This window comes from Mesitornis unicolor, unplaced genomic scaffold (genome assembly GCF_000695765.1).
Source record: "Mesitornis unicolor isolate BGI_N332 unplaced genomic scaffold, ASM69576v1 scaffold36902, whole genome shotgun sequence".
Taxonomy (NCBI): domain Eukaryota; kingdom Metazoa; phylum Chordata; class Aves; order Mesitornithiformes; family Mesitornithidae; genus Mesitornis; species Mesitornis unicolor.
Window position 1 is genome coordinate 4,478 of NW_010171860.1, and position 15,790 is coordinate 20,267.

At 58.7% G+C, this 15,790-nt stretch overlaps 1 protein-coding gene across 1 annotated transcript; it reads right to left on the reverse strand.

Moving 5' to 3' along the window:
• Positions 1-297: 297 nt before the first annotated feature.
• On the reverse strand, positions 298-15,745 carry LOC104537338 (Kv channel-interacting protein 2-like). Its single transcript, XM_010180181.1, has 8 exons — positions 15,643-15,745; positions 3,085-3,209; positions 2,612-2,681; positions 2,438-2,508; positions 1,523-1,630; positions 1,029-1,133; positions 675-737; positions 298-345 (listed from the first exon to the last, which is right to left on the reverse strand). Exons 1-8 carry the CDS (start codon positions 15,743-15,745, stop codon positions 298-300), a joined length of 693 nt encoding a protein of 230 aa, XP_010178483.1.
• Positions 15,746-15,790: the final 45 nt, after the last annotated feature.

Here is a 15,790-nt window from a genome sequence, read left to right on the forward strand (position 1 = left end):
GGCTTCCCCACCAGGAATGGGTGTAGGGAGGTCCAAATCCAGACCAAATGTTTGCCCCATGCCAGCCATGCCCACACTCCAATGTCCAGGAGCATCTGCTTGGGATCCCCCGAGGAAAGCAGAGCTGGCCCAGGGGGAGGAGAAGATCCCGGCGCCAACCACATCTCCGAGAAGGGAGGCCCCTTCCTGCAGGGGTGTCTGTGCAGCTGGCAGAGGGGAGGCTCGAAGGAAAAGTCAAGAGAGAAGCAGGTTCTGGGCCTGGTGGCAGGACAGCTCGGCTGGAGGCAGGGCCAGGAGCTAAATCACGTTATCAAAGAGCTGCATGGACCGCATGATGTTCTCATCCTGTGGGAAGGAGGTGGGAAGTGGGTGGGTTGGGCACGGAACAGCAATCTGGGCAGATCCCCCCAAACCTGGCTTTACCCTTGTGGAAGCTCCGACCCATGGGACAAGAGCCCTGCGGATTACAGGCAGTTTTCAAGCCCTACTGGGATGCACAGCTCTCCTCATCCACACAGAGATATCAGCATGAATGCAGTTCCTCAATCAGAGCCCCAGCTTTGCCCCTGGGAGCCCTGCCTTCACCCCTTCTCTGCCAGGATGGCAATGTGGGGACAGAGGTCCCCAGTGGACAGGGAGGTATCCCAGCCCCAGAGTGGAGCTGATGGCTTTACCTTCTGACAGGACTCCAGAAACTCCTCAATTGTCACCACGCCGTCCTTGTTTCGGTCCATTTTCTGCAGAGAAGCACAGCACTGGGGGCATGGCAGGGACAGCGCCAGCCCCAGCCCCAGGAAGAGCCCAACAACCCCTGCCCGGGTCCCGCAGCACACCCCTGGACACAGCACACTCCTTCCCCAGCCATCCCCAAGCACCCGGCAGGACCAGGATGGCCTTTTCTCTCCCTGGCTTCAGCATAGCTATGCTTCATCCCCAGTGTGGGGTGTTTTCTCCTGCACCATGACTGGTTTTGGGCAACCACTGGCTCCGTGCTAGAGCTCTGGTTCCCCAGGATGTGCTTGGCTCACCTGGAAGAAGTTCTCCACATGCTCCCGGGGTGCTTCCTCCCGCATGGCCGGGTAGGTGTATTTGCCCATCATATCATAGATGGACTTCATGATGTCCAGCATTTCCTGGAGGGAAGGGAAGCAGGGTTGCAGGGTCAACACGGGGCTCTGCCTCTACCTGGTCCCCAACCCACACCTATTTTGTGATGCTCCCAAAGGACCTGTGAGGTCCTCCAGTGTGTTCCTGCCAGCTCTGTGCACAGTGTGGGGGCATGTGTGTCCCTGTATGTGTGATTGAGCCCCAGAGCAGCACATCCCTCATCCACCCTCCACCCTAGAGAAACACCAGCACTATGGCACTAGGAGGGACCTGTTTGGAAAGCAGAGCTCAGTAAATATTGACCCTCGGCAGCTCCCCTCCAGAGCTCATCCAATGCCCCCGAGTCCTGCCCTCATCCCTGCCAGGCGCTGACCTGTGCTGGCCCCAGGGACCAGCCTGGACCCCTTCCTCCCACCTCTTTGGTGATGCAGCCATCCTTGTTCAGGTCGTAGAGGTTGAAGGCCCAGTTCAGGCGATCATCAATGGTGCCCCGCAGGATGATGGACAGCCCAGACACAAAGTCCTGCAAGGATGGACAAAGCATGCAGGAGGGAATTTCAACCACAGAGGGTCTCACAGACACAGACGGCACAGCCCTACTTGTCCCACCTACAGAGGGGGAACTCAGCCCCAAAGCAGATGTGCCCCAAGGCTGGGCTGACAAGAGAAATGTTGAGTATCAAAAAAAGCCTGTGGAAAACTGCTTGTCCCCAGATATGTCCCACACTAGTCCCTTGTGCACCCAAGAGGACAATGTGCATCAGGACCAGCTGTTAAGTCAAAGCCTGAACAAGACCCAGCCATGGCTGTGCCTGCCAGTCTGGGTACCTACAAGACACTAGCTAAAATACAGAAAAACCCCCTTTTTTGTTGCTTTTCACTGTTTTCCCACTGCCCCTGGGAACTTAATAAATTCCACCACAGAATCACAGAATCACAGAACGTTAGGGATTGGAAGGGACCTCAAAAGATCATCCAGTCCAATCCCCCTGCCGGAGCAGGAACACCTAGATGAGGTTGCACAGGAAGGCGTCCAGGCGGGTTTTGAATGTCTCCAGAGAAGGAGACTCCACAACCTCTCTGGGCAGCCTGTTCCAGTGCTCTGTCACCCTCACTGAGAAGAAGTTTCTTCTCAAATTTAAGTGGAACCTCCTGTGTTCCAGCTTGTGCCCATTACCCCTTGTCCTATCATTGTTTGTCACCGAGAAGAGCAGCTCCTGTGAAGCTCTCAATCCATCTGCAACAGCAACACTGCTCAGCCCAGCCCACGGTACCTGAAGGGACTTGCCCTCCCTGCCCCACTGCTGTTCCCTTCTCGGTCACAGCTCACCTCAAAGCTGACGGAGCCGTCATGGTCAGTGTCGAAGGCATTGAAGAGGAAGGTGGCGTATGTGCTGGAGTCTGGAGGGAGGGAGACAGTGTGAGGGGCTGCTGTGTGCTGCCCTGCCACCCTGTGGAGGCACTCATGCAGGGCATGGGGATGGGGACAGGGATGGGCACTCACCTCCCTGTGGGAAAAACTGTGAGTAGATCTGCTTGAAGTTTTCTTCGTTGACGATGCCACTCGGGCACTCCTGCCAGGGCAAGCCACAGTGTCACCTCCACATTGCAGATGGGGACTGAGTACCTCCCTAAATCCCTGCTGCTCCCTTGCCTCACCCTCTGGCCCTGCACTGCCTGGTAGGGCAGCTCGTGAGGCTGCTTGGAACATCCTCTTGATTTTGTGGGCTGCACCCCTCGCTGGAGGGGCTCTGCATCCCAGGCACCCAGGGAGGGATCTCTCTGCACCCAAGGGATGAGGCACAGGATCAAGCCTCCCCACTGAACTCTCTTCAGGTGAGATCAGGCCGTAGCCTGGTATAAACTGCAACCCTAAGGTCCCGAAAGGGGACCAGACACCACCAGGTGCGAAGCAGCCTCTGAGATGGACATGGCAGCAGAAAGGGGAGCTAGCAAAGCTGGTCGAGGGGTACTCACGTTCTTGAAGCCTCGGTACAGGACCTGCAGCTCTTTGCGGGTGAACTTGGTCTGCTCCTGGAGCTGCTCCAGCCCCTCGGGGCGGTGGCAGACGGTGGAGAGCTCAAACTCATCCTCAACACTGTCTGCAAGGAACCCAGGGGAAGAGAGGGCAGCTGAGGCCAGCACTGTCCTGCCTGCCCTGCCGTTCCAGAGGGCAGGAGAGACACCTTGTGCAGCACACCCCATCTTCTCATGCCTGCCCAGGGTTACACATTTTTAGGGTGCCCTGCTCAGCCAGAGTTGGGTCTATACCAGCAGGGCACACTCAGAGACACCCTGGGGGCAGACCACTAGCTGATACTGGGCAACAGTCCCCTCAGCCTCCAGTACAGCCCAGGCTAGGCAGAAAGTGGTTGTGAAACCCCACCAGTTCTGAGATCCACCTCCACCTGCCCTTCTCCTCCCCTCAACACAGGCATCTGCACTGTGGAGCTGAGACCCTGGATGTCCTGCAGGTCTGTGCTGCACTGGGACTTGTGTCCAGCAGGAGAGCTGTGCCCCCAGAACCTCCCATCCCAAATGCCACCCCAGCCTTGTCTAGACCCTATTCTGCCTGCTGTGCCCCCCCTTCATCGATGACTTCTTCCCACCATCTGACCCCTGCCTGCAGCAGCCAACGCCCCCTGACCCCACAACAAACAAGAGGGGCTGTGGCCCCACAGTGGGTACCCCCACTCCATGGAGTGGGTCAGCCCCTGTCCCTCCATACTCACCTCTTTACCCAAGGGGGGAGCAGCTCACACCACAGGGCAGGAGGAGACCCCATCTGGGGGCTTGGAGTCACCAAGGAGCCAAGCACACCCGGTGCAGGGAGTTAGGGGGCTCTGGGCAGCTCTGTGCTCACTCCCTGCTTAGCCTCTTTCGCCCCCCACCATAGCGTCTCCATCTCCAAACAGACACTGAGCTTTGGGCAACAACCCCCCAGCCCTTAAACCAGCATCAGGAGGGCCCCCACTGCCCAGAACCAGCTCCAGAGCAGATTTCACTGCTGTGTATCCTGTGGGAGCCACTCCAGGGAAGCTGGAAAGGGAGAAAACCAGCCTGGAAGCAGGCAAGGACAGAGGTGAGTATAGAACCCATCAGATCAAACTCCTCCGGGACAGGACTGATCCTGACAGCCTCAAACCCAGGGCAGGGGAACGGTGGAGGTATTCCCTTCCCGCGGGCAGGACCAGGGCAGAGGGCAGGCAGCAGCACCGCTGGGGACACACACACACACAAAGGCAAGAAGAAGCACTTGCTTTCGCTGAGCGAGGGGATGGATTTGGGCCGGCAGCAGGGCAGCAGTTTGAGGAATCGCTGCTTCAGCGCTTTTTTAGTTTGGCCCGGCGGGTTGCCTGGAAGAAAGAAGGAGTCACCAAGCAGAAGAAGAGTTAACAGAGTAGCGGCCCCCAGACCCATCATGGGACGAGCTGGGCCAGGGGCAGCACATGCAGCGTGGCGCAGGAGGAGCAGGAAGGCAAAGCCCAGCCCAGGCTCTGCTCGACCTTTCTGCTTCATCCCAGGACAAACCCAGCACTGGAGCTTCCCTCCTTGGGAAGGATGGATATGACAAAGGGCAACCCTGCTGGGCTATCCACACCCAGCACCTCTGCACCCTGCATCGGAGCATGACAGGGTGCACTGGAGACATCCAGCAGTCCAGAGACCCAAGAGATGGCAGGGCTGGACTCTGCCTTTTAGCCTTGAGGCCAAATACCTGCTCCCTGGGGATCCTCCCCTCCCTGTGGGGCTGTGCAAGGAGGCAGGGCAGGATGGAGCCCAGGAAACAGCCCGCAGCTGAGCCAGGACACTGCATCTTCCCCAGAGCTCAGGGCTGGGTTTGATCCTGCTGGTGCCCAAGGACTGAACACAAAGCATGCACCGAACACAGCCATGCAGCCTGGACTGCGGCATGCACCCTCGCCCCAGCATGGCACTGGGATCCAAGCCCAGGGACCTGCTTCGAGACAGCCAGAAGGGGAACGGGGCTCAGGGCTTTGCCTCAGCCAGGCTATGGGGCAGGGTGAGGGGCTCCCCACATCAACCTGGCCCATGACCATTGCTTCCAAGGGACTCTACATTAATAGTAGGGCCCTTCACTGCACAGACCCCCACCACCCCCTGTTTCCCCACTGGGACCCCAATGACTTTGCTTAGCCCCATCTCTCCCAGCTGGCGCTGCCCCATGGCTGCAGACCCACTCCCTCCCTTCCCACAGGGCCTCAAGCCAGCAAACCCAGCACAGGACTAGTGCCACAGGCAGGGAGGAGAGGAAGAGGAGGGGATGAAGGCTGTGCTGGGCTCCAGCCCCCAAAGGCAGGCAGACAGCAGCACAGGGCACCAATAGGACAAAAGGTGCAAAGTCCCTTTGGGGCTCCACTGACACCAAGTTTGTTCCAAGTGCCTGGAACATCTGCAAGCAGGAGGTCACAACACCTACGCATCCTGAGCCCTGGTTTTGGGGTTGTTTCTCTAGGGGTCTATCAGATGGGGCTTCTCCAGCAGCTTTCTCAGGCTTGTGGGGCTGAGCCGAGCCCCAAGTGCGGGGGGTACCCAGCTCCAGGACAGGGATGTGGGTCTGCAACCAGCAGTCTCTGCTAGGCAGGTCGGTCCCTGAGTGCCCATAGGCAGGACCTAGGACCCTTTGAGCTCACACCAAGCAGCAGGCTGGGGCAAGCAGCTCCATCACTCTGGGGCATGGAGAACAGCTCTGGGAGGCCATTGTCCCAGCAGGACATCACACAAAGCCACTCAGAGAGGGCAAACTTGTCCCCAGGGAAGTGGTATACACAGCAGGGTGCCAGTGAATGCATGAATGCACCCCTTGGAATTTGTCACAAAGTGACAGGGGCAAGGGTGAGGGACAGGATCTTGGTGCTGGCAAGACAGCACAGCCTGGCTCCTGTCTGCTCCAGGGTCTGCAGACAGATGAGGAAAGAGGCTTTTTCCTTCCTAGAAGTGGAAATCAGTTGTGTATAAAACATGATTTTGGCCCAGCTACTTTTCCAGGGCTTTAGTTTGCAGAGAGAAAGGGAAATTGCACCTTTCAGCCTTCCAAGGATGTCCTGGGCCAGTTCCCTCCCACATTTGAGCCTGAGCTGTGGGAACAGACCCCAGGGGACAGGAGCAGCCCCTTCACCCAGGGGGAAGGGATGGGGGAAGCAGAGCAAGACCCAACACCAGGGTGATGGACCAGAGCAGGGAGCAGAGCAGGAGGGAAACCACACAGCGAGAGAGATGCAACAGAGAGTAAACTGTGGTTGGACTCACAGGGGCAGCAGGTATAGGCACGTGCAGTAGGTCAGGTCGGGTGCAAGTTACACTTTAGTTTGTTATAAAGAAGGAAAAAGAAAAAAAATAAAGAAAAAAAATAAAGAACATGGGCGTTTTCTTAAGGAGGAAACCGAAGAGGGCCCAGTTCCAGGGGCCCCAGGGCAGGGGAGGGAGCACTTTCAGCACATGCAGCTTAACAACAGGAGAGGGGTGACCAGGGCTGGGGTTTTGCTGTCCTGGCTTTGGTGCACCCAAAGGTTCTGCTTGGGAAGATGCATCATTCCCTTTCTGTTCCCAGCATCCAAACCACAAGCAAGTCTGGGGGCTCCCTGGGCTCCCCCTCATTGGAAAACAGCTCTGCCCAGAGCCTGGGAGCAGAGCCTGGCACACACGATGTCCACAGGACAAAGTCCTGTACCTGCCAGTGACAGCTCCTTTTCCAGGTGTCGCTTTGCCCTCCAACCCTCTGCAGAAACCATCAAATCCCTGGCACAAAACAAGCTAACAGAAAGGGCTGGCAGTGTTTTATCTGTGGCAGGAGGTCTGTCGGGTTAAGTGGCTTGTTGCTTCCCATGCATCACTCCACTACCCAGCTACTTTGAAATGCATGCACACACTGAGCCTCCATCCTTGGGGAGCACCAAAAAGGAGAAGGGCTTTCCTATCCCCACCTCCACACACTGCTGAAATGAATCCTGGACGTTGCTGGACACTGGCTTGGAAGGGACCCACAGCAGGTAGATCCCTGACCCCAGCAGTGACTGCCACCAGGATGGCCATGGACCCCTTTGTATTGAGCCACCAGCAGCTGATGTGTCCCTGGGGGCTGGATCCAGCCAGTGTCACCATGCTGGGGGGTTACACACTGCTGGGCTGACATCCCCCTTCCCAAGGAGGGCCCAAGCCTGAGCTACTCCATGGTTTCACCAGAGAAAAAGCAGGAGCTGCGGTCAGCCCGACACATAACCATGTCTCTGCCCTCCCTACAGAGCCACAGCTACCAGCACCCTCCCAGTGACAGCTGGTTGAGGAGACCAACCCACCACTTCCACAGCACACTCCTGCTAAAGGCCTTACAATAACAAATAGGCAGTGCCAAAACTCCCCTCTCACTCTCAGTAACCTGTCAATAAATACTACCACAATGGGCGGAAGACGTGCATCCCACGGCGGTGAGACCCCTGCAGTGTCCCCAGCTCAGCACCTGGGCACGGCACCATTCCAGGATGGGAGCAGAGCATCAGCAGCCATGGGGTGGGTCACGCAGCTCCCACAGCCCCTGCTTGACCCCACGGGGCAACACCAGTTCAGTCGGGAGGTCAGGAGGAGCTGATACCACAGGGACAATTTGTCCCAGCACCTAGGAGCAGGGGTTGGGCAGTGGAAGGCAGCTGGGCAAGGGGATCCTATGCCCTTTCAGACAGCCTAGCTAGGAAGCAGGTGGGTGAACCCCAGCCAGGGCAGGGGAAAGAGACAGAAGAAAGGGCAGGGCAGGCCCAGGGGAGGATGGGGAAGGGGTCAGCAGATCCCAGAAAATGCTTTTCTCAGTAGAAGAGCCTCCATCCCCTTCCAGAGCATTACCTTTCCCCGAGAGGCGAGAAGCACATCCCCACACTCCCCTTTCCAGGCCATGACTTTGGGTCCATCTGGGCAGTGATGCTGAGCCCAGCTGCCCCTACAAGCTGCATCGCACCATCATCCCTGTGCAGCCCTCAGCTCCGAGCAGGGTCTACTGCCCCTCAGCTCTGCTCCCCCTCCAAAGCGCTCAGCCTCGGACAGTGCCACCTCCCACTCAAAGGACCACAGCTCTCTGTGATCTCCTCTGAAGGCTGGCAGAAGGAAGAGACAGTGAGCTCCTCCAGACCCCCAGGCCATGGGTCAGGATGGGTCCTGCCAGCAGCAGCTCTGCAAATGACCCTCATCAGTCAGCAGTGACAGAGCAGAGTGTAACCAGGGCCAAGGTGCCTGCAGCAGCCACTGGGGCCAGACAGTCATCCATTAGGGGAATGAGATCAGAGTTGGCATCTCTCAGGGCAGGGGATGGATGGATGGAGAGTCCTTGTTCTGGGGCTGGGACAGGGGCAGCCTCAGCCTGGACACCCAGAGCCAGCAGGGCTGAAGGAGCCGGGAACAGCAAAGCTGCCACACGAGACCTGTGGTTCATGGAACAGCAGACTCAGGGCCAGGATGTTTCCCATAGCAGAGATGGGAGAGAGGCTGCATAACCCTTGAGTTGAGCAGGCCTCAAAGGGAGACAGAGGCTTCGCCAGAAGTGGCGGCAGAGCAGAGCGGGGCTCACAGCGATGCTGTCCCTATTCCCATCCCCAGCCTGCAATAGTGCCCCCAGGAGATATTGGCAGAATAATGACTTGTCAGGTCATAACATTCCCTGTGAGCAGGGAATGGGAGGGGATACAGGTGCCAAGGGACAGTGGAGCTCAGGGAAAGCTGCAGGACTGGGTCAGCCATGTGAATCACCCTGCCACAAAACCCACACACAGGGACGCATCCTGCCCCATCCCCATCACCATCTCCATGGCAGGGACATCTCTGGCAGCAGGAGGCAGTGCATCCAAAGGATGATACCCAAAAAATGCCCCAGCAGAGCAGCAGCTCCCCTTGACTGCAGGCAGTATGTCCTGTAAGAGAGCTAGTGCTCTGCATACCCATTTCCCAGATGCCATCTATACCCTCTCCAGTAAGGCACAGGCACAAAGCCTGGACATGCCTCAGCCACATCCCAGGAAGCTCAGGGACATGCTCCATCACAAGGGGCTTGAAAACACCTCCTGGGCACAGTGACCTTCTCCTCTACCTTTGCTCAGCCACTAATTGCTCCTCTGATCACTCCTACTCACATCCTCCCATCGCGACTTCCAGAAGGCAGAGGGGATAGGGGCAAACTCCAAATCACACTCATGCAGTCTGTAGGCTCCTTTTCTGAGTCAGGACTGTCCGTGGCACAGCTGAGGCAGGCAGTGAAGCCAAGTAGCACTGTGCAGCTTCTTTTAGCCACACTGCCCCCATAGCCAACAATTCCTACGGCAGCGGGGAAAGATTTCCCCTGCTTGGTGCTGTACCCCACATCCATCCCTTCCTGCCACCAGCTCCCACCCCTCTCTCCAGCCCCAGTCACCTGCAGGCCTTTTTTCCACCATCTGACAAAGCCCAGCCCTCTGCATCCCAATGCCCCCAGATGCCAACACCCCTGATAGTCACAGTTTCCCAGCACCCCACCCAGCACTGCACTCCAATGCCTCCAGACAGATATTCCCCCCACACTAATGCTCCCAGACACCCCAGCTCTATAGCATCCTGCACCCCACCACAGACACCCTGATAGCCCCCCAACATTCCTGATACCCTTGCACCCCATTGTCCCCCCCAAGCACCCCAACACTCCCAAACACCCCCAAACCCCAATCCCTAGACACCCTCACTTCGCTAGCTCCCTACACCCTAATGCCCCCCACCCTAGACACCCTCCCACACCCTAATGTTCCCCCCCCTCCAAATGCCCCAAAACACACCAGTCCTTCCAAACCTCCCTCAGGCACCCTGCAGCCCCTGGGACAGGAGGCGAAGAGCACCTCCACCACAACTTCCCCATCCCATTGCAACCCCATCCCAGTCCCTCTCCCCAACCCACCTCCCCTGGCCAGGTCGATGATGCCCAGGGCATGGAGTAGCTTCAGGCTGGAGCAGATCAGCAGGATGATGCCCACCGTTTGCAGCCCCTGCAGGTCCCAGGGCGTCCTGACGGTAACCGACATCCCCCAGACGTGCAGCCCCAGCAAGCTGCTGCTCTGGCAGCAACAGACCCAGCAAGGGAGGAGAGGGGAGGGCAGAGGAGGAGAGGCTTTCCTTGGCCCTCCCTCTTCCCGACCCGGCACCCTCCGGGGATCCCCCCAGGGTGCAGGGGAGGGGAGAACCCATGCATATCCCCAAGGGACACAGGGGACAGCTCTCACCCCAGGTCCCCCAGAGCACCACACTGTTCTCACCCTGCACCTATACACCCTGGCTTGGGCACCTCACAGCCCTGGAAAGCCATGGAGGGGTGCTTAGCTGCCCCCAACTCCCACCCCGACAGCAGCGCATGGTGGCACTGACACTGGGGCTCAGTCACTCACTGTCCCCCAGGACACTGCTGCCGCCCAGCCCATGGACCAGGCCTGCCGAGGACACAGCCCCTCTGCCCCATCCCAGACCACCAAACCTGCCCCTCAGCAGTGACCTCACCCTGCATGCACCCACAGCGCAGTGAAAGGAGCTCCCTGCCTTGGAGCTCAACCTTGTCCACTGATCACTTCCACAGGCACCTGCCACCTTCACCTCTTCCCTCTTCACCTCCTGAGGGAACATCTGCACTGCTCCACACCAGCAAGTCGGAGCCATATGCAAGATCTGTGGCACTTGGAGGAGCCGCAGCTGGGGTGGCCAGCCAGGGTGGGGGCTCCCCACAGCCCACCCAAAGCCCTGCCTTGTGAGCAGCAGGGCAGAGACCTCAGCCTGGCAGCAGTGGCTATTAGTATATTTGAGCCAGTTTTCTATACATCTCTCACTTAAAAGCTGCTTTTGATCTGGCCACCCCCTGCTCCAGTGGCACAGCAAATACGAGGGCAGGCATCCAGGGGGAATGAGACCTTTCCCTGCATCCCAGGGAGAGGATGCTGCAGCCAAGCATGGACAGTGCATGGGACCTCCTGTTGCCTGCGCTCTGGGGACCACAACCCCACAGAGTCCTGGCCAGGGCACCTCTATTTTTACCTGTGCCCAGTCCTAGGGTTTAATCCCGCCCCTCACAGGGGAGAGGTGGAGACCCTACCCTGCAGCTCAACACAACCCTGCGCTAGAGAGCCCCAGGCTGGCCCCAAGCCAACCTCTCCCACTGGACTCCCAGGTTTCATCCTCCATGAGCAGAGCAGGGCTGCAAAGAAGGGCTGTCCCAACAGGCTCCCTTGGTCTCCAGCTTGACTTTATCTCCAGTCTGTGAGTTCTCACCTCCCCACGGCTGAGTGATCTCCCTGCCCCTCCATCCGCTGGCTCAGAGCCCATCTCTGGGGCAGGATGCAGCAGAGTGGGGTCCCTGCTCCATGTCCAGCCAGGTCCCCTTGCTCCTCTCTCCAGGTACATCAGCAACAGAAAAAGCAAGCCAAGCCAGAGAGAATTGGGAGGGAAGCAATGTGAAAAGTGATTAACGTGAGGCCAGAGGGAGAAGAGATTCAACAAGCTAATTAAGTCTGGCTGGGCTGAGCAGGACGTGACACCGTGTGGAGGCAGATTCGCAAGGTGCGTGCTGTGGGCACTGTGGTCCTCAGGGAGCACGGTGCTGGCAGAGCTGCACTGTTTGGCCCCAGCTGTGGAGGTCACAGCCAAGGGGATCTACACCCAGGTCCCCTTCTCCCCCAGTGTCACCCTCTCCAGGCAGGATGAGACAGCACGGCCCATCCTATGTCCACAGCAATGACCAGGGCTGATGTCTGTGAGTGCAGAGCATGTGGAAGATGCTCCACAGAGGGGAGCGTAGGGTCCCCAGGAAACCTTCTTCTCCAAGACCCCAGTGCTAGCAGGATGCAGCCCAGCTACAGCATGCCTCAGAGTGCAAGGCTAAGCCAGGATCCAAACTTGGAGCCTGGCCATGGCTGCTGTACATCTCTGCCCCTTCCCTTCCTGCTTTGCCAGCCCTCACCATGAGCAAGCAGCTCTCTCCCAGTTCAGCCACCAGACCCTGCCCAGCCCTGCAGCCAGCTGAAAAACCTGACAGCCCTTGGAAAAGGAAAGGCAAGGGTTAAACCTACTAGGCACGGGGAAATCTCTGGTGCACCCCAGCCCAGGGAACATCAAACTTCAGCCTGGAGCACCTGCAGACTCGATTTTGATACTCCAAGATCTACCCCACCCACAGCCAACTCGCCTTGACCTCTCCGGTCTGTCAAACCCACCAGGCTGGATGGTGTCCTGAGCCCAGGGACCCCTGGCACTGTGCCCCAAAGGGCTGGTCCCTCCTACAGCCAAGATGCTGCACTCCTGCCAAAGGGGTTCTTGGAAAGCAGGAGGAAAGCAGGGCTTGGCACTGGACTTCACTCTCACCAGTGTCACGGGGATGCTCATTTTCTCAGCTCTCCAGAGGGACCATCACCCGAGCCAGGCATCAGGAGATGGCCATGCTGCTCACTGCCACCACCCTCCTGCCTGGCATCCTTTGGGGTGCCGGGGGCTGCTCCCTCCCATTTCTCCCCAGACTCTAGAGGGGTTTGGTACTCTCCCCGGCTTTGCTTTCCTCTCCACATCCTCAGCTCTGGGGCAACAGCAGCAGTCCCCTGGGTAAGGCAGGGGCCAATGCACCCCATGTCAGGGCCTCTCCAAGACACCCCCAATCCTGCCTGCCCCACACATGGACCCTGACCCATCCGAGGCAAGGACAGCCCTGCCAGCCACGAGCAGGCATCAGTTATCCTGCCAATAGCAATCTGCAGCTTCATCTAATATTCATCTGAGGCTGGGCTATGCAGGTGGCTCTCCCGCCTTTTACCTCCCGCCCACCCCTCCTCCCAGCGATGAATTATTGATGCTGCACTTCAGGAGCCAAAATCAATAGTGTTTCTCTTCACTTGCCTCCTCCTGAGCACTTGGCCAAAGTGAGCTCTTGGCAGGGGGCTAAGAGCCCCATGCAACAGCTCAGCAGCATGTATGCGGTGCTGTCAGGAGATGTTCGGGGCTTGGGGACAGGCGCAGTGGCACAGGGCAGTGGTGGGGTGACATGGCCCATCAGTGATTAACCAGCTGGTAAACAATGTCAGCTCCAGCATCGATCGACCCTGGAGCACAGACGACCCATGGGAGATGCTCTGTCTGGCAGCAGCGGATCTGGTCATGCTACCAAGGCTGTGTGGGATCCAAGGGGGGACAGTGCCAAGGGGACACAGGCCACCAGCACTCCTATCTAAGCCCTTGCTCAGAGGAGGGCCAGCTCCAAATGGAGGACGGGTTGCTTAGGGCCTTGTCCAGCTGAGACTGGGAACACACCAAACCTGGAGTTCCCCCACACCATATCACTCCCCTCCACAGTCCCTTCCCAGGGGCAGATGGGGTCTCGCTGCAAGATGTTCCCACTGAACCCTTCCCCAGGGCTCCTCTAGAGATGCACCATCCCCAGCCCATCGCCATGGCGACACAACACCTCCTGGCACAGACCATACCCAAGACACCACCAGCACAGCCTGGGCAGAGAGACAGCCACAGGCAGGGGACTGGCAGGGATGGGGCAGGGGAAGCGCAGCAGGCAGTATCGATGGCAGGGCACCATGGCCATTAGCAGACCCAAGCCATTAGTGTTTGGTTTCAGGCTCTTTGCAGTCCCTGAGCTGTCACTGTCAGCCCAGGAAGGGCTGGTAAACAACCCCTGGAGAGGACTCAGCATTTCCCAGCCCCCGACACTGCCTGGGACCTTCCCCCGAGAGCAAAGTCTCCTGCCTGTCACCTCCCGAGCTGAGGGTGGGCAGTGACCCATGCAGCAGCATCACACCCCCATCCCAACATGCAGCCACTTACCCACAGGACTCCCAATATGGTGCTCAGGGCTCAGTTCAACCTCAGACAATTTCTGCCTCCTGAGCAACATATTTCCCTCTTCTCCAGGCACCTTTTGATGATAGGAGCAATTGCTGCCAACTCAGGGTACCTGGGTCCCACTCCCATGGCCACAGCTGTGGCAAATCTCCAGCCAGGCCAGACGGACCCACAGCTCCCCAGCGTGGGGATGCAGGTGGAGGACAGAACAGACTGTGCCTCCCATGCTACGTGGTGACACCATGTTCTCCTGGGGACAAGAGAGGACTGGCAGCAAGGCCTGACCTTTGTGGGAAACTTAAGAGGACAAGTCTGGACACAGGATACCCCATCCCCAACCTCCTGCCCTGGCCCAGGCTGGAGCAAAGTCATTTGCAAGGGGATGGAGGAGCAGGTCTCAGCATGGCCAGAGGCAAGAAGCAGCCGCACTGGCCAAGGTGGGGTCCCTGTCTTGTCCTGCACCCCCCAGCAGGGTCACTGCCCAGGCCAGGGGCTCTCTGCCTCCTCGCTCTCCTCTCTGCTCAGAGCCAGCATGATGCAGAGCAGCCACAATCGATGCCACCGACTTTGGTCCAAAGCTTCAGGCAGCTGCACAGGGAAGGAAAAGCATGGGGGTTGGGGGGGAAAGCTATCTGGGCTCAGTCAGTATGGCTCCCCCCTGGGCTCACAGGCAGAACACCTGGGAGTTAGCTCAGCCCCTGCCTCAGTTTCCTTCCTGGCATGATCCACCTAGGAGCGCTGCTGCTGGAGCACAGGGACAAAACAGTTTAGCAGCAACGAAAGCTCCTACAACATACACACCCCTGCTTTCCTGCTCTGCAAGCAGGTTCACAGGCCCAGAGGGAGAGATCCCTGCATCTGCCCTCTCCCTCCGCACCTCTAGGCATGGCCAACCCACAGGTCCAGCCCAGGGGTGCTGCCCAAGGGTGCCCTGGCACTGTGCATGGAGGGGAGCCGGTGTTCATGGCAGCACACAGCCTGTGTCACAGTCAGCACTGCGGAACCAGAGTGGAGCATCCCAGGGCACCAGCGGACCCAGGCAAACTGTCACTTCCTCACTCTGTGAGTGCCCTGACACCCCAGGGATTGGCAGGCTGCAGCATTCTTCAGATGGGTGTCTGCAGGCATGGGCAGGGGCTGGGCAGGGCTGGGAGGACCTTTTGCACAACCACCAACCCTGGGAGTCCAGCCAAGTGGTCCTTAGAGGGTCTGGGAAGAGCCAAGAGCAGAGAGTGCAGCACGGACCCATCCTGCCCAGGCCTGGCTGCTCCACAGACTGGTGCTGAGTCTGACAGCTCAAGCCCAGGGAGAGGAGACCACAGGCCCTAGGAACACCTTGCTCCCTTAGCAGTGCTGGAAAACACCGTGGTGCCAACCTACAGACTCACTCAAAGCCCCAGCCCACAGCACCCCAGCACACACCAAAGTCACCATTGTGCAACAGCCACCCTGCCAACCCTGTCCCCTCCTCATATCCCCACTCACTGGGACCTTGCACGGAGCAGGCAGGACACCCCACTCCCTGCACTAGGACCCCCCTGCTTGCCCCTACAAGTAACGGACGGACACTGCATCCCAGGACTCTCCTGTGGATGCAGCAACCTCAGAGCATCCTTGGGGGGCAGCTCTGGACACCCACCAGCTGCGCCCCGTGTCCCCGGAGGAGCCAGCACCGCCCACACCCGTTACCTTCCAAGGACACGGGCTCGAAGAGGCCAAATTGCTCCAGCACCTTGACGAAGAGGACCAAGACCACCAGCACTGCGATCATCTCAAGGCCTTCCAGGTTCATGGTGGGGGTGTCTCATGGCCTGACCCCCACCCCCCAACCCTCCCC